Source organism: Ranitomeya imitator, chromosome 3 (assembly GCF_032444005.1).
Source record: "Ranitomeya imitator isolate aRanImi1 chromosome 3, aRanImi1.pri, whole genome shotgun sequence".
NCBI classification, from domain to species: Eukaryota; Metazoa; Chordata; class Amphibia; order Anura; family Dendrobatidae; genus Ranitomeya; species Ranitomeya imitator.
In genome coordinates, this window is record NC_091284.1 from 482266053 (window position 1) to 482284277 (window position 18225).

Consider the following 18225-nt stretch of genomic DNA (forward strand, 5'->3'; position numbering starts at 1 on the left):
GGGCACACACTAAATGCATAGCCTGTATAATGGAGCTAATAATTGAGGAGTCAGCAATAGAGAGGGAATGAATCTTAAAATATTCTGGTCTCTGAGCCTTCAAGGCAGGAATCAGAACAGTTTGCAATGAATTGTGAACCTGGAGCATGAATTTTGCCATCTCCAGTAAACAACATGACAGGTGGTAAATAACAAGTAATAAAATCTGTAAGCTTTTTCTGCACCTCATCTGGATCCGTATAATGTGCCAAGAGGCCAATCAATGCAGATTTCCTTCATTAAAGCAGGCTCCTCATAAAGCTCATATATGAGGCTGCCGTCACACTAGCAGTATTTGGTCAGTATTTTACCGTAGACCAGTATTTGGAAGCCAAAACCAGGAGTGGGTGATAAATGCAGAAGTGGTGCATATGTTTCTATTATACTTTTCCTCTAATTGTTCCACTCCTGGTTTTGGCTTACAAATACTGATGTAAAATACTGACCAAATACTGATAGTGTGACGGCAGCCTGAGCCTTAGTAGCTGCTGCTGATAGAAAACTTTATAAAGAAAGAAGGTGGGTCCTCACCTGTAGTAGTAAAAGCTCCAACCAGGAGACCTATATCTCTTCCGCCCACAATAATTCCTTCTCTGGGATCTCCATCACCACGGGAGTTTTTAGTTCTCCAGGCTGCCCAGATGCCCACAAATAAGATAGCCAAGTAGAAAAGGATAATTGCCACCAGCCCTTCCACGTGGAAAGCCATCTTCTACAGGAGCGTCTGGTTATTTCATGAAGGTCTCTATGTGGCTATAGCTCTGGTGCCCCTTGTACATGGAGAACTGTGAGAAAGATAGAGACAACTTAACATCCCTCCTGACACAGTACCTCTATGCAGGATAAGAACCATCTAGGAAGTCACAGGAAAATATCAACAAGTCAGTCACCTGTAAAGAGCTGCTCCTCTGCCTGCACCCAGCTCCTACTTTCATCAATCACTCCTGCCTGCCTCACAAAGCTAGGGATTTCTCTGCATCACTCCGCCATAAAAAGGCAAGAAATCCAATATTACTTCTATACGGTGTATTAGCAGATCATAACTAACAGGATATCATTGTAATTCTGGATGTATGGATATAGATCTCACATTCAGCTAGAATGTGGTATAAATATTGTTCCAAGATAAGAAACTTGATTTATCTCTTGCTCCCACCTAATACTAATATACAATGCATATATAATACATGCAGAAAGAAAAATCACAGTTTAAACAATATTGCTAACTATGAAACAAAAGGAGACAGGACCCTGTAAAAGGATAAAAAGTTATACTGCTTGTTGTCATATTTTCTCTTATTCATTAAACCAGTCAATGGTTTCACAAAAGTAACAACTATACAAATGTGCCCTATCTGGTCACGATAAGAATCAGCTTTTTCAGAATCAGTCTTTGTACTTTTCTATTAAAGTTGAAATATATTTTTGATCGAGCTAATATTAATCAATTAGAAAATACCTAGGTTTTGCCAATGTCTCATACTCACATTATGCATAGGTCATCAAACACTTGTCATCATTCAGCAGCAACCTCCAAGTCACAGTCTATGCCCACTCCCTTGTTCTGCATCTGGCTGCACACACCCTGCTTCACAAGCACGAGCACTATCCCCCTGCTGCTCCTATACTCCACTATTCCCTTCTCATTCAACTAAAAAAGAAAATCCACCCCCTGAGAGCTGCAGTCTGCTTTCCTCTGTCAAATCATACTGTCAAAATTCTAGGGAAAATGTATTCTTTTTTACTCATGAAGGTGGAGGCTATATATCATGTTCCGTATGAAAATACAGAGTCTGATGTAATTTCAGTCTGGCTATTGTGGTGGCAATACATCCATTATTACAGTGGAACTGTCCTAGGTCCTAATCATAACTACGGAATTGGAAACTGCTTAATCTAAACAAGTAGTCACTAGAAGGATGGAAATAGCTTTAGTCTTGGCTGAGAATATTTAGTCATACAACTGAGGGATAGAAATAGGTTTAGTCTTGGCTAAGAGTATGTAATCATAAAACTAAGGGATAGAGCTAGGGTTAGTCTTGGCTGAGAGTATTTAGTCATAAAACTAAGGGATAGAACTAGGGTTAGTCTTGGCTGAGAGTATTTAGTCATACAACCGAGGGATGGACATACAGTAGGTCTAGTCTTGGCAGAGAGTATATAGTCATACAACTGAGGGATAGAAATAGGTTTAGTCTTGGCTAGTATGTAGTCATAAAACTAAGGGATAGAGCTAGGGTTAGTCTTGGCTAAGAGTATGTAGTCATAAAACTAAGGGATAGAGCTAGGGTTAGTCTTGGCTAAGAGTATGTAGTCATAAAACTAAGGGATAGAGCTAGGGTTAGTCTTGGATAAGAGTATGTAGTCATAAAACTAAGGGATAGAGCTAGGGTTAGTCTTGTCTGAGAGTATTTAGTCATACAACTGAGGGATGGACATACAGTAGGTCTAGTCTTGGCAGAGAGTATATAGTCATACAACCAAGGAATGAACATAGGTTTAGTCTTGGCTGACAGTATATAGTCATGTAAGTCATGACTTCCATTTATAGTAGTAAAGTCTTAGTCTTACCTGTGGAATGCTTGACAATCTTGTCTTTCCAGTGCAGCAAATCCTCTTCCTGTAGAATGTCTTTGCCTTTTCCTATTTTTACAAAATATTTAATAGTAGGGATTATTATAAGATTATTAGATACTTAATTGGGCATGTCCTTGACAAACTGGACTCAACTAAGAACGTATTGGCTTTATTAAAAGAAAATTCTTATAAAGCTGGAACATTGTTCGTCATAGATCAGTTGGTGGACGTCAGAAAAAGCTATATGGCTTTTGAGAAGAATAAATGAATAATTATGGGGAAACAGTTAAGGGGGAAGGGGAAAGCGACTGTGTGAAAAAAATGGTGTAGTGATAAAAATAGGGATAGGCATCATCAGAAGCTTAAAATAACCCAGGCACACCTCTAGAAATCCACGTCCATTCCTGCACGACATTTAATGCATCTTCTGGGCATGACGCACTGCAGATACTCCTCCACCGCTTCCATTTGACTGATTAAGGGAGAAAGGTTTTTTTCTCAATGGTTAGTCTTTGACTGCACTTTTAAGGCTCAGCTGTCAAATACAATTCAAAGATTGATTGAGGAAACAGGTCACCACATTCTTGTTAACATACTGAAAATTCTAATATAGTGAAACAGACTAAAGAAAAAACAATGCTATTAACAAACTGTCTAATTTGAATCTTGCTCACATTTAGTCTTTGAGATACATTGAAACCACTCATTGATGTTTTGAAATAAAAGTGGTTGTAGGAAATAGTCTTTAACAGGATGTTTCACATCAGTGTCTCAATAATTTGTGTTGTAAACTGCTCAATCAATTTTATCAACTGCCAAGTCATGGGTAAACTGAGGAGGACTCTTGGAAGATCAGGTCATTCCTTATATTTAGGGTCATATGAGATGATCACCTCCAAATCTGCAATTGATGATTTTGATCTAAAAACTATTGTAATATTGAGGTGTTTAACAAATATATATATATATATATATATATATATATATATATATATATATATATATATATATATATATACATATATATATATATATACACACACATATATATATATACAGGTCCTTCTCAAAAAATTAGCATATAGTGTTAAATTTCATTATTTACCATAATGTAATGATTACAATTAAACTTTCATATATTATAGATTCATTATCCACCAACTGAAATTTGTCAGGTCTTTTATTGTTTTAATACTGATGATTTTGGCATACAACTCCTGATAACCCAAAAAACCTGTCTCAATAAAGTAGCATATTTCACCCATCCAATCAAATAAAAGTGTTTTTTAATAACAAACAAAAAAACCAACAAATAATAATGTTCAGTTATGCACTCAATACTTGGTCGGGAATCCTTTGGCAGAAATGACTGCTTCAATGCGGCGTGGCATGGAGGCAATCAGCCTGTGACACTGCTGAGATGTTATGGAGGCCCAGGATGCTTCAATAGCGGCTTAAGCTCATCCAGAGTGTTGGGTCTTGCGTCTCTCAACTTTCTCTTCACAATATCCCACAGATTCTCTATGGGGTTCAGGTCAGGAGAGTTGGCAGGCCAATTGAGCACAGTAATACCATGGTCAGTAAACCATTTACCAGTGGTTTTGGCACTGTGAGCAGGTGCCAGGTCGTGCTGAAAAATGAAATCTTCATCTCCATAAAGCATTTCAGCCGATGGAAGCATGAAGTGCTCCAAAATCTCCTGATAGCTAGCTGCATTGACCCTGCCCTTGATGAAACAGTGGACCAACACCAGCAGCTGACATGGCACCTCACACCGTCACTGACTGTGGGTACTTGACACTGGACTTCAGGCATTTTGGCATTTCCTTCTCCCCAGTCTTCCTCCAGACTCTGGCACCTTGATTTCCGAATGACATGCAAAATTTGCTTTCATCAGAAAAAAGTACTTGGGACCACTTAGCAACAGTCCAGTGCTGCCTCTCTGTAGCCCAGGTCAGGCGCCTCTGCCGCTGTTTATGGTTCAAAAGTGGCTTTACCTGGGGAATGCGGCACCTGTAGCCCATTTCCTGCACACGCCTGTGCACGGTGGCTCTGGATGTTTCCACACCAGACTCAGTCCACTGCTTCCTCAGGTTCCCCAAGGTCTGGAATCGGTCCTTCTCCACAATCTTCCTCAGGGTCCGGTCTCCTCTTCTCGTTGTACAGCGTTTTCTGCCACATTGTTTCCTTCCAACAGACTTACCATTGAGGTGCCTTGATACAGCACTCTGGGAACAGCCTATTTGTTGAGAAATTTCTTTCTGGGTCTTACCCTCTTGCTTGAGGGTGTCAATGATGGCCTTCTTGACATCTGTCAGGTCGCTAGTCTTACCCATGATGGGGGTTTTGAGTAATGAACCAGGCAGGGAGTTTATAAAAGCCTCAGGTATCTTTTGCATGTGTTTAGAGTTAATTAGTTGATTCAGAAGATTAGGGTAATAGGTCGTTTAGAGAACCTTTTCTTGATATGCTAATTTATTGAGACAGGTTTTTTGGGTTATCAGGAGTTGTATGCCAAAATCATCAGTATTAAAACAATAAAAGACCTGACAAATTTCAGTTGGTGGATAATGAATCTATAATATATGAAAGTTTAATTGTAATCATTACATTATGGTAAATAATGAAATTTAACACTATATGCTAATTTTTTGAGAAGGACCTGTATATACACACTGTATATATATATATGTATATATATGTATATATATATATATATATATATATATATTGAACTCAGAAATTGTCACGCACAGTGTGGGAAAGACTAAGTGCAACATGAAGGGATGAGGGAAAGGAAGCCCAAACATTAGGGAATGGGGGGGAGTGGAAACCCATAAGCAGATCTTATAACACCCCGCCTACCCTACCATCCCTAAATTAGTTCCACACCAATCGCCGAGCAGGAAACCTAAGCCCTGTATATTCCTAGAGCTAGTCCCTGCATAGGGGGGAATGAGCACTGTACAGTCCCCACTGATAACTAAAGATATCAAGGGAGGCAAACTAGAAGAGAGGAACTTAGCTTTAGCAGACTCCAGAGAGATCACACCAAATTTCCTCCAAGAGCAACAGAGAGGAAGTTAGCCAACAGCTACAGCTCCAATCCTTCACAGGGTAAAAAGTGAATATCACCGATGACTCCTTGAAGCAGGCTGGGAGTTTATAAACACCAAGGGCAGGTGTGCCAAGGGAGGTTGCCCCTGGGTCTGACAGTCAGAAGGATTAAGAAGATGTCTGCAATGCCAAACACAGAGACCTTTTGCAGCCAGATGTAGGGCGACTGTCTGTACGTGATAGTACCTCCACTCTACGAGTAGCTTCCAGACACCCAGGACCAGGTTTCTCAGGATAAGAGATGTGGAATGAACGAACCAGCCTGGGGGCATTCATCTCTGATGCTGAAACCCACATCTTTTCATCTGGATCATAACCCTTCCAGTGCACCAAGTATTGTAGGTAACGACATTGGAGGTGAAAATCTACAATCCTCAAAATCTGAAACTGTAGATTACCATCAACCATTATTATGGGTGGCGGTAGGGGTGAAGACTTAAGAGATTCCACATATTTCTTGAGCAAAGACCTGTGAAAGACATTGTGGATCTTAAGGGCCTGAGGTAGCGAAACACTGTGGGTTAATGATGGCGGTTATTTTATAGGGATCAATAAATCTAGATCCCAACTTCCAGGAAGGAACCTTCAACTTGATGTTTCTGGTAGACAGCCACACAAAGTCATTCACATTCAGGTCCGGACCTGGCAAGCTTTTTCTGTCAGCCATACGTTTATGGAGCGCCCCCAGACACAGGGCCACAAGTCACTCGGTACCGGTCCCTTCTCCTTCTGTTCTGCGGTTGTCACGGTGGCTGGACCCGGTCGTGACCCTGCTAAGGGGCGTCCAATGAAAATGGTAGTACAGTCTGTCAGTAGTTCTTGACGCCACCTGTGGTGTTCGGTCAGGGCGACCAACGCTGCTGTGGGGTCCGCTGGGGTGATGGAATGGCAGCTGGATGGTATACCTTCCCACAGGTGAAGTATGTCCCCAGGGCTTCCCAGTAAGGTGGTTGGTGATGGTGTGAGGTGCAGGCAATAACGAGGACACAGGGTTGCAGTCTCTTTACCTTTTACTGAAGGCTTCAGTACACTCAGTCCAGAGCACGTTCAACCGGGCTATCAGAGACCGGCCGGTCCGATGGGCACATCCAGAGTTTCCCTCGCAGATGGAAATCGTTGCCTACCAATAGCGCCTGTGTGTTGTAGTCCTACCCTGCTGAGCATTCAGAATAGTCCTCACAACTGCTGTTCTCTTTCGTTTGTTCTCTACAGCTCTCTCTCTCTCGTTCTTTGGTTCCAGATGTTGCTAGTTTCTAACGTCCACCAGATAAAGTATGGCTAGGACGCCACCCGTTTGACGGGAAGGCTTGGAGGTCTTCCGGGACCCTAGAGACGCCCCTCTCCCAATGTTGCCCCCTATGTCTTCGTAGGTGTAAAAGGTAGACAGCCAACCTATAATCAACTGTCCAGCGGAATTTGAAGTAAGGCCTGAAGTCAGTTACTCCTACGGTGATCCGGCCACTCACTACGCGCCTCAGTAAGATGTTGCCTTCCTCTCTCGGCACGACTCTTACTGGCTCTCCTTTGTGCTGATCTCGTTTACACTGTTCCACAATATTCTTCCCCTCTTGTCTCTTCCTTAGGATACCGCCGCAAGGTGTGCAGGCGCGGTTCCGTTACGTTCTGTTCTGTCGCTAGGCACCTGCCAGGTTCCCACGCCTGACAGGGACCCCCCTGTGTCTTCTCCCCGCAACACCCCCTGCCACGGGATGTTGCCTGGTTCCAACCCAGTCAGCTTCTGACTAACTTCCTCCCCAGCCCCTAGTTTTACCAGTGTGAGGAGTGGCCCAATAAATAAAGCCTTTTGCTCCCCCTAGTGGCCGGAGTGTGAAGTGTAATGTGTTCTGGTGATACCTGGTCAGGAGAACTCTTTAGTGCCATCGGACGCACCGCTACTCGCCTTGGGGCCATACTGCAACGACCAGGTCTCTGGGGCGCTGCACTCCCCCCCGGTTAAATCCAGTACTCCTGGACTGGGAAGAAGAACAACAATATAATGCAGTGAAAGACATACAAAATTTTTGGATGCTAAGAACAAATAAATAGAAAAGGTGCTTCCCTTTATGGGAGGTAAGGACACTTGAACGTTACAAACAAAAATAACAGTTAAATATTTTTAAATAACATTATGACTATAAATAACTCTCTGTACCCAGCCGGGTATTCTACTAAGTGCAAAATTTTCGAACATTAAACTAACTCTTCCTTTAAGGGCGTATAAGCTGAACCCACTAAAGGCCTACTATCAAGTACTACAACAACTCAACTTTCTTTTCCGTTCTCACTTCACCAATGCAGGACCGCCTAGCTCCTTGGTTGAGCCTACTGCCATTGTGCCGACCATCTTTCTACGTTTCTCAGGAGGACTCTCTCTCTAACCCCTACGGGCTCACTTCAAACTTTCCTGTCCTCAATCTTTATTAACATTATTAAACTATCTAAATTCTTCAGTATTATTAACGTTTTAGTAAAACAATCATCAAACATTTCCTTTAAGAGGGACCCAAGTCTCTGGTACAGACTCTCTTTCAGCAAGTTCACAGCAATCAAGTCTTTCTGCAGCGAGTAGTGTTGAACATTCCGATACCGCAAGTATCGGGTATCGGCCGATACTTGCTGTATCGGAATTCCGATACCGAGTTCCGATACTTTTGTGGTATCGGGAATCGGTATCGGCTCCATATTAATGTGTAAAATAAAGAATTAAAATAAAAAATATTGATATACTTACCTCTCCGGAGGCCCCTGGACATCACCGCTGGTAACCGGCAGCCTTCTTTGCTTAAAATGAGCGCGTTTAGAGCCTTCCATGATGTCACAGCTTCTGATTGGTCGCGTGCCGCTCATGTGACCGTCACGCGACCAATCACAAGCCACAACGTCATTCTCAGGCCCTAAACTCCTCGCCGGACTCTGCCTGCCCTGTGATCCGGTGCTCTGGACTGTGGACGCTGAAGCCTTCAGTAAAAAGGTAAATAGACTGCAACCTTGTGTTCTCGTTCTTCATTGCGCCTCTCACCATTCACCATCTACACTCTGGGAAGCCCTGGGGACTAGGGTTGAGCGACTTTTAGTTTTTTAGGGTCGAGTCCGGTTTCGCAAAACCCGACTATCTCAAAAGTCGAGTTGAGTGAAATCGGCCGATTATCGCAAAAAGTCGGGGATCGACCAAAACACGAAACCCAATGCAATTCAATGAGGAAGCATAGTCGGCAGTGAGTGGAGGCCAGGAAAATACCTACAATGCCCATTTTAATGGCCAAAACATCCATTCTTGGTACTGAAGCTTGTCAATCTTAATTTACCTTATAATAATAGTTAGGCATTGGACATTGGGGGTAATTTAGCAAAATTTGTGGGGGGTATGGCTGGGTCAAGTATTTAATGGGCCCAGGAAACGTGGACCACATCATGGCAGTGGAGCAGGGAGAGGTAAGTATTTCAACTTTGCAAGTGCTGTGATCCAGAGCAAGCATGGAGGGGCCCACTTGTTCGCATTGCCACTGGCACAGGGCCCCTCAAAGTACGGCGGTGTGTTTGCACGGCGGGGGCGCATCCCACTGGCAGCGACAATTTTGCATACTATGAAGGGCCCTGTGCCAGTGGCAATGCGAACGAGTGGGCCCCCCCACCTGATGAAGGAACCTGCACTTTCATCTGCACCTTCCTATTTGTCCCCATGTAAGGTGGTATAGTATGCGGGAAGGGGAACCTCACTTTCAGCAGGGTCAGAATCTGGCTGTTTAGCATGCAAGGGGAATGTAGAGGTCTGGGTCAATGTACCAGCAGTGTCATCTAGCACTGGCTGGGCAATGGGCAGGATGAGGAGGAAACACAGATCTAGGCTCAAATAATAAAGTGGGCTAAATGCATTTCAAAATTGGTAACAGGACTAACCAGGTGGCATTGCTTTGTTCAGTGGAGGACAACTGTAATGAGAGGCTGACACAGAGAGTGGGCAAAAATCAGTAAGTAGTCTAAATGCAGTTCAAAATTGGCAACAGTAGTAAACAGGCGGCACAGCTTTGTTCAGTGGAGGATAACAGCAAGGAGCGGCAGACACCGTTAGTAGGCCCCAACCCAACTAGTAGGCCAAATGCAGCGTAATATTAACAACTACTTAACGAGAGCCTGAAAATGGAAGTTCAGGACAGGAAACCAGGAGAACAGCAAGGAGCGGCAGACACCGTTAGTAGGCCCCAACCCAACTAGTAGGCCAAATGCAGTTGTTCCATTTAACAACTATTTAACAAGAGCCTGAAGATAGAAGCTCAGGAAATGCAACCAGGTGAACACCTTGGAGCGGCAGACACTGTTAGTAGGCCCCAACCAAACTAGTAGCCCCACTTCAGCTTTAAAATTCCGATAGGCTGAAAACCTGATAATTGCAGGTCATTTTTTTTAAGAGGACAGCTGTATTGAGTGGCGCAGCCAGACACTGCTAGTAGGCCTTACACCACAAAGTTGGCTCAACGCAGGTTTAAAAAAGGTTACATGGGTACACGGTCTGCATTGGTGTGCTCAGTGGAGGACAATTGGAAGGAGGGACCGCAGAAAGACTTAGTAGGCCTCAAATAAAAAAAGTAGGCTCTATGCACTTTTAAATAGGTTCCAGGGGTACACAGGCAGCATTGGTGTGGTCAGTCGAGGACTATTGGAAGGAGGGACCGTAGACAGACTTAGTAGGTCTAAAATAACAAAATAGGCTCTATGTACTTTTAAATAGGTTCCAGGGGTACACATGCAGCATTGTGTGGTCAGTGGAGGACTATTGGAAGGAGGGACTACAGACAGACTTAGTAGGCCTAAAATAACAAAATAGGCTCTATGCAGCTTCGATTATGTGGCAACCTGGAGAACACCTTGGAGCGGAAGACTCAGTTTGTAGACCACAACAAAACTTGTGGCCTCAATGCAGCTTTATAATTCCGACAGGCTGAAATCCAGACAATTGTGGTTTTTTTTGTTTTTTTTTAGAGGAGGACAGCTGTGGCGCAGACAGACACTGCTAGTAGGCCTTAGACCACAAAGTTAAGTAAAAGTTGGCGACTCTGGGTTCAGCACCTGTTCACACTCAGTCTATGTTTGGATGTGCAGGTCAGGTTTTTGAAATTAGACCACAAAGTTGTCTCACTGCAGGTTGAAAAAAGGTTACATGGGTACACGGTCGGCATTGGTGTGCTCAGCGGAGGACAATTGGAAGGAGGGAATGCAGACAGACTTAGTAGGCCTAAAATTTAAAAAAATAGGCTCAAAGCAGTTTGAATTATCTTGCAGGGGTACACAGGCAGCATTGGTGTGATCAGCGGAGGACAATTTGAAGGAGGGACCGCAGACAGACTTAGTAGGCCTAAAATTTTAAATAAAAATAGGCTCAAAATCTGGCCCAGTGTTACACACTAGGTTTTCTGTGGCACAAAATGAGAGACAGATGCCACACACAGGACTGGTACAGAGGCAGAATGGCCAATCTTAATCTCCCACTATTTTATTTTTTTCCTGGGAGAATTGTCAAAAAATCTGGCCCAGTGTTACACACTAGGTTTTCTGTGGCACAAAATGAGAGACAGATGCCACACACAGGACTGGCACAGAGGCAGAATGGCCAATCTTAATCTCCCACTATTTTATTTTTTTCCTGGGAGAATTGTCAAAAAATCTGGCCCAGTGTTACACACTAGGTTTTCTGTGGCACAAAATGAGAAACAGATGCCACACACAGGACTGGCACTGAGGCAGAAATGCCAATCTTAATCTCCCACTATTTTTTTTCCTGGGAGAATTGTCAAAAAATCTGGCCCAGTGTTACACACTAGGTTTTATGTGGCACAAAATGAGAGACAGATGCCACACACAGGACTGGAACTGAGGCAGAATTGCCAATCTTAATCTCCCACTATTTTTTTTCCTGGGAGAATTGTCAAAAAATCTGGCCCAGTGTTACACACTAGGTTTTATGTGGCACAAAATGAGAGACAGATGCCACACAGGACTGGCACTGAGGCAGAAATGCCAATCTTAATCTCCCACTATTTTTTTTTTCCTGGGAGAATTGTCAAAAAATCTGGCCCAGTATTACACACTAGGTTTTCTGTGGCACAAAATGAGAGACAGATGCCACACACAGCACTGTCACTGAGGCAGAATTGCCAATCTTAATCTCCCACTATTTATTTTTTTATTTATGGGAGAATTGGCAAGAAATCAGGCCCACTGTTAGACTGTATGTTTTCTGTGCCAGAAAATGAGACACAGATGCCACACACAGGACTGCCACTGATGCAGATTTGCCAATTTTAATCTGCACCCTTTTTTTTTTCTTCAGGGAGACTAGTGAATAAATCTGGGCCACTGTATTAGAGTATATTTTCTGTGGCAGAAAGTGGCTTGAAGAGATATTACGAAAAAAAAAAAAAAAAGGGACTGTACAACAATTACTATCTACCTGCAGTAATCTCAGCAAAGTATGGCAGGCAGCAATAACAAGGAGTGGACTGCTGCACAAAAAAGTCAAAAGTGTGGACAAACAAACAAGATAGCTGTGCAGAAAGGAAGGAGCAACAGGATTTGTGCTTTGAAAAAAGCAGTTGGTTTGCACAGCGGTGTACAAACAGCAATGCAGCTATCAGGGAGCCTTCTAGGGCAGCCCAATGAGCTACGGCGCTGAGGAAAAAAAATGTAGCCTCCACTGTCCCTGCAAACAAAAGGTGGTGTTGGACAGTGGAAATCGCTACAGCACAAGCGGTTTGGGGGTTAATGTACCCTGCCTAACGCTATCCCTGCTTCTGACAAAGCGGCAGCAACCTCTCTCTATGTTCAGATCAGCAGCAGTAAGATGGCGGTCGGCGGGAACGTCCCTTTATAGCCCCTGTGACGCTGCAGAAATCAAGCCAATCACTGCCATGCCCTTCTCCAAGATGGTGGGGACCAGGAACTATGTCATCACGCTGCCCACACTCTGCGTCCACCTTCATTGGCTTAGAAATGGCGCTGAACGCGTCATCGAAACACGACTTTGGCGCGAAGGTCGCCGACCGCGTGGCCGACCCCACACAGGGATCGGGTCGGGTTTCATGAAACTCGACTTTGCCAAAAGTCATCGACTTATGAAAATGACCGATCCATTTTGCTCAACCCTACCCCCAAGTGTTTCACTACAGTTTATAATGCTGAGCCGTGAAAATAAAAAAAAAAAATTTCCCACAAAAATTATTTTTTATCCCCCAGTTTTGTATTTTCCCAGGGGTAACAGGAGAAATTGGACTTTAAAAGTTGTTGTACAATTTGTTTTAAGTACACTGATACCCCATATGTGAGAGGAACCACCATTTGGACGCATGGGAGAGCTCGGAAGGGAAGGAGCGCCATTTGGAATGCAGACTTAGATGGAATGGTCTGCAGACGTCACATTGCGTTTGCAGAGCCCCTAATGTACCTAAACAGTAGAAACCCCCCAAAAGTGACCCCATATTGGAAACTAGACCCCCCAAAGAACTCATCTAGATGTGTTGTGAGAACTTTGAACCCCAGGTGTTTCACTACAGTATATAACGCAGAGCCGTGAAAATAAAAAATCTTTTTTTTTCCACAAAAAATATTTTTTAGCCCCCAGTTTTGTATTTTTACAAGGGTAACAGTTAAAATTGAACCCCAAACTTGTTGTCCAATGTGTCCTGAGAACGCCGATACCCAAGATTTGGGGGGAACCACTGTTTGGGTGCATGGCAGAGCTCGGAAGGGAAGGAGCGCCATTTGGGATGCCGACTTAGATGGATTGGTCTGCAGGCATCACTTTGCATTTGCAGAGCCCATGATGTAACTAAATTGTATTATCCACCCACAAGTGACCCCATATTGGAAACTAGACTCCCTAAGGAACTTATCTAGATGTGTTGTGAGAACTTTGAACCCTCAAGTGTTTCACTACAGTTTATAATGCAGAGCCGTGAAAAAAAAAATCACAAAAATGTTTTTTTAGCCCCCAGTTTTGTATTTTTTCAAGGGTAACAGTTGAAATTGAACCCAAAAGTTGTTGTCCAATTTGTCCTGAGTACGCTGATACCCAATATGTGGGGGGAACCACCGTTTGGGCGCTTGGCAGAGCTCGGAAGGGAAGGAGCGCCATTTGGAATGCAGACTTAGATAGATTGGTCTGCAGGCATCACGTTGCATTTGCAGAGCCCCTTGTAACTAAACAGTAAAAACCACCCACAAGTGACCCCATATTGGAAACTAGACCCCCAAAGGAACTTATCTAGATGTGTTGTGAGAACTTTGAACCTCCAAGTATTTCACTACAGTTTATATAACGCAGAGCCGTGAAAATAAAAAAATCTTTTTTTTCCACAAAAATTATTTTTTAGCCCCCAGTTTTGTATTTTCCCAAGGGTAATAGCAGAAATTGGACCCCAAAAGTTGTTGTCCAATGTGTCCTGAGTATGTTGATACCCCATATGTTTGGGTAAACCCCTGTTTGGGCGCACGGGAGAGCTCAGAAGGGAAGGAGCATTGTTTTACTTTTTCAACGCAGAATTGGCTGGAATTGAGATCGGTCGCCATGTCGCGTTTGGAGAGCCCCTGATGTATCTAAACAGTGGAAACCCCCCAATTCTAACTGAAACCCTAATCCAAACACACCCCTAACCCAAATCTCAATGGTAACCCTAACCACACCCCTAACCCTGACACACTCCTAACCCTAATCCCAACCCTATTCCCAACCGTAAATGTAATCCAAACCCTAACCCTAATTTTAGCCCCAACCCTAACTTTAGCCTCAACCCTAACCCTATCTGTAGCCCCTGCACACAATAAAAATGCGTATATTTAATTGTTCATCAATTTTATTCCAAAGGAAAAAAGGTTGGTGGGTTCCACATGCAAAAGAAACTTTAAACAGCTTATATGTAGTCTCAACGTTTCGGCATATAATTGTAAAGCCTTTTTCAAGAGATCGCTGTTTATAAGTGTTAGGGCTAGCGGAACGCACCAAATAATAGACAGATAGAGTATGGCGCGTTCGCAGCCCGGGGTCCACCGTGCAGAGATGGAACCTGCTGCCAAGTAATGACGGACTATATGGCGGTACTCATAAATATACACACGTGGGTTAAACTTCACCCAGCGTGAAGGAAGCGATCCTGTTGCGTCACAGGATCGTGGTACCGCACATAGAGCGCGAGCAAGTAGTCAGCGAACTCAACCCCAACTAGGATTGAAGTCCGATTAGACCCTTGCTGGCACAACACCGCAACTGGGTGTGTAAGGAAGCTAAATAACAATATTTAGGGCACAAGAGTGCATGCGGTGCCGCACTGACGAACGCCACTAACCACCCAGGCTTGGGTAAGGAAAGCACAGAGGAAGTGCACGGCGCCGTACTGGCGGTCACAGCAACTGGACGCTGTAATGTGTGATTCGTGCTGTAGGATAAGTCGGGCGCTAGATAGCAACCATACACCTTCCGCGAACAGACATTCAATAGGGAAGGGGTATCCAAGGACGACTTGCACTCACAACAAACACACGTATGCAAATGTACACTGGCGCATGACCGTGCGGTCATGCGCAGTTTATATAGTTGCAGCACAGGAAGTGGCCACAGAAACTTTGCCCTTCCAAGACCTGCCAAGAGGACCAATGGAATGTGCTGCAGGGCCTGAGCACATGACCCTCAATCTCCGACGGGAGATCTTGCCCTGGGCATGCTCAGTGTGTGCAGACAAGGACTTAGTCCCAGAGAAGTCCGCTCGCTGCTGACCAGCACTGGCTTTAATGGCAGAAGCTGAAGAAGCAGCAGTAACTCTCTGTACAGAGTGAGACTGAGCAAGACGCTGGGACCGACGTCCCTGCTGAGCAGACTCCACTGCGGCTGGATAAGAATGGGAGACCGCAGCGGAGATGGCTCGAGATTCCCCCTGTGCAGAAGCGGGAACTCGAGACCTAACATTACCCCCCCTCCTAGGGCCCCCCACTCCTTGGGCCTCGCTACGCTCGAAGGCAGCAATGAGCTGTGGGGCCCGAATGTTTTCAGCAGGCTCCCATGACCTGTTCTCTGGGCCATAACCCTTCCAATCCACCAGATAGAACTTTTTGCCGCGTACCACCTTGCACCCCAAAATAGCGTTCACCTCGTAATCGTCCGTAGACGAACACGATGTCCCGGCAGATGACTCGGAAAACCGGGACATGTATACGGGTTTCAAGAGGGACACATGAAAGGTGTCGGTGATACCCAAGCGTGGAGGAAGAGCCAAACGGTAGACCACAGGATTAACCTGTTCGAGAACCTTGAAGGGACCCAAGTAGCGAGGAGCAAACTTAGTGGACTCAACTCGCAGCCTGATGTTACGGGTGGAGAGCCACACCAAGTCGCCAGGAACAAAGGTCAGAGCGGGGCGCCGATGAACATCGGCGGAGGACCTCATTCTCTCCTTGGAGGCCCGAATGGCATCCTGCGTGCGGTCCCAAATGTCCCGTGCCTCCACAGCCCAGTCTGCCACCCTGGAGTCAGCAGAAGACACAGGCATGGGCACAGGAACACGCGGATGCTGACCGTAATTTAGGAGGAATGGAGTCTGACCGGTGGAGTCGGCTACGGCATTGTTAAGTGCAAACTCTGCCCACGGTAGCAAGGATGCCCAGTCATCCTGCCTGGCAGAAACAAAATGTCGTAAATATGTGACCAAGGTCTGGTTGGCCCTCTCTACCAACCCATTTGTCTCGGAATGATATGCCGAAGAGAGATTCAACTCAATACTGAGTAGACGACAAAGCTCTCTCCAGAATCGAGACGCAAACTGGGGACCCCGGTCACTAACAATTTTGTCTGGCATACCGTGTAGGCGAAAGATATGCTTGACGAACAAGACAGCCAACGCCCGTGCAGAAGGTAGCCGTGGAAGAGGCACCAAGTGCACCATTTTGGAAAAAATGGTCGGTGATCACCCAGATAATGGTGCAGTTACGAGACTTGGGTAAGCCCACCACAAAGTCCATCCCGACCATCTCCCAGGGCCTGTCCGCCACCGGCAGAGGATAAAGCAAACCAGCTGGCCGTTGCCGAGGAGTCTTGTTCTTGGCGCAAGAGACACACGCCCGAACATACTCTGCGACATCACGAGCCATATGCGGCCACCAGTATGTCCTCGCCAGTAACTCAGATGTCCTTTTGGTACCAAAATGTCCACCCACCCTGGACGAATGTGCCCAAGAGAGAACCTCCGGTCGCAAACTGGATGGTACAAAAGTCTTGCCCGGAGGCACAGACTCTAGCGAAACCGGGGCCACAGTTCTCAAGCTCTCGGTGGGGACAATAAGCCGAGGCTCCTCCTCCTCCGCAGATGACACAACGGAGCGAGAGAGAGAGTCGGCCCGAATGTTCTTCTCCCCAGAAAGAAAATGGAGGGTGAAATGAAACCGGGAGAAGAATAAGGACCATCTGGCCTGGCGAGAATTCAACCGCTGGGCTGTCTGCAGGTACACCAAATTTTTATGGTCTGTGAAGACTTGGAAGGGAAAACGTGCTCCCTCCAAGAGATGTCTCCACTCCGAGAAAGCCAACTTCATGGCTAGCAACTCCCTGTCCCCGATGGAATAATTCCTCTCTGCTGGTGAGAAGGTCTTGGAGAAAAAGAAGCAAGGATGCTTCCGACCTTGAGCATCCTTTTGGAAGAGGACTGCTCCAGCACCAACAGAAGAGGCATCCACCTCCATGATAAATGGCTTATCAACATTGGGGCGATGTAGGATGGGAGCGCTAGCAAAGTGTGATTTTATAGAGTTAAAGGCCTTGGAGACCTCCTCAGACCACAATTTGGGATTTGCCCCCTTCTTGGTGAGGGCAACCAAGGGAGCTACCAAAGTTGAGAAGTGCGGAATGAACTGGCGATAATAATTAATGAACCCCATAAAGCGCTGCACCGCTTTAAGAGAATGGGGTTCCTGCCAGTCCATCACAGCCTGTAGTTTGGCAGGATCCATAGCCAATCCCTGGGCAGAGATGATGTAGCCTAGGAAAGGTAAGGACTCCTGCTCAAACATACACTTCTCCAACTTGGCATAGAGGGAGTTTGCCCGTAGGAGGTCGAAGACTTTGCAAACATCTCTCCGGTGGGAGTCAATATCTGGAGAGTAGATGAGAATATCATCCAGATAGACAACGACCGAGGTGGAAAGCATATCCCGGAAGATATCGTTCACAAAGTCTTGGAAAACGGCTGGGGCATTACAGAGCTCGAAGGGCATCACCAGATATTCATAGTGCCCATCCCTGGTGATAAAAGCCGTCTTCCATTCGTCCCCCTCACAGATGCGAATCAGGTTGTAAGCACCCCGCAGATCTAGTTTAGTAAATACCCTTGCTCCCCGAAGCCTATCGAAGAGCTCAGATATCAAGGGCAAAGGATACTTATTTTTAACGGTGATGGCATTAAGACCCCTGTAGTCTATGCATGGACGCAATTCCCCATTCTTCTTCTGTACGAAGAAGAA

At 45.2% G+C, this 18225-nt stretch overlaps 1 protein-coding gene across 1 annotated transcript in view; it reads right to left on the reverse strand.

The window, feature by feature from the left end:
• SLC5A7 (solute carrier family 5 member 7) overlaps positions 1-1684 on the reverse strand; it is a 48035-nt gene extending 46351 nt beyond the window's left edge. The window contains exons 1-2 of the mRNA XM_069760183.1: positions 1527-1684; positions 571-824 (exon numbers count right to left, since the gene is read on the reverse strand). Of these exons, the coding sequence (XP_069616284.1) occupies positions 571-748 (178 nt within the window). The 5' untranslated portion in view covers positions 749-824; positions 1527-1684. The remainder of the gene's footprint in view (positions 1-570; positions 825-1526) is intronic.
• Between the last annotated feature and the right edge of the window lie 16541 nt (positions 1685-18225).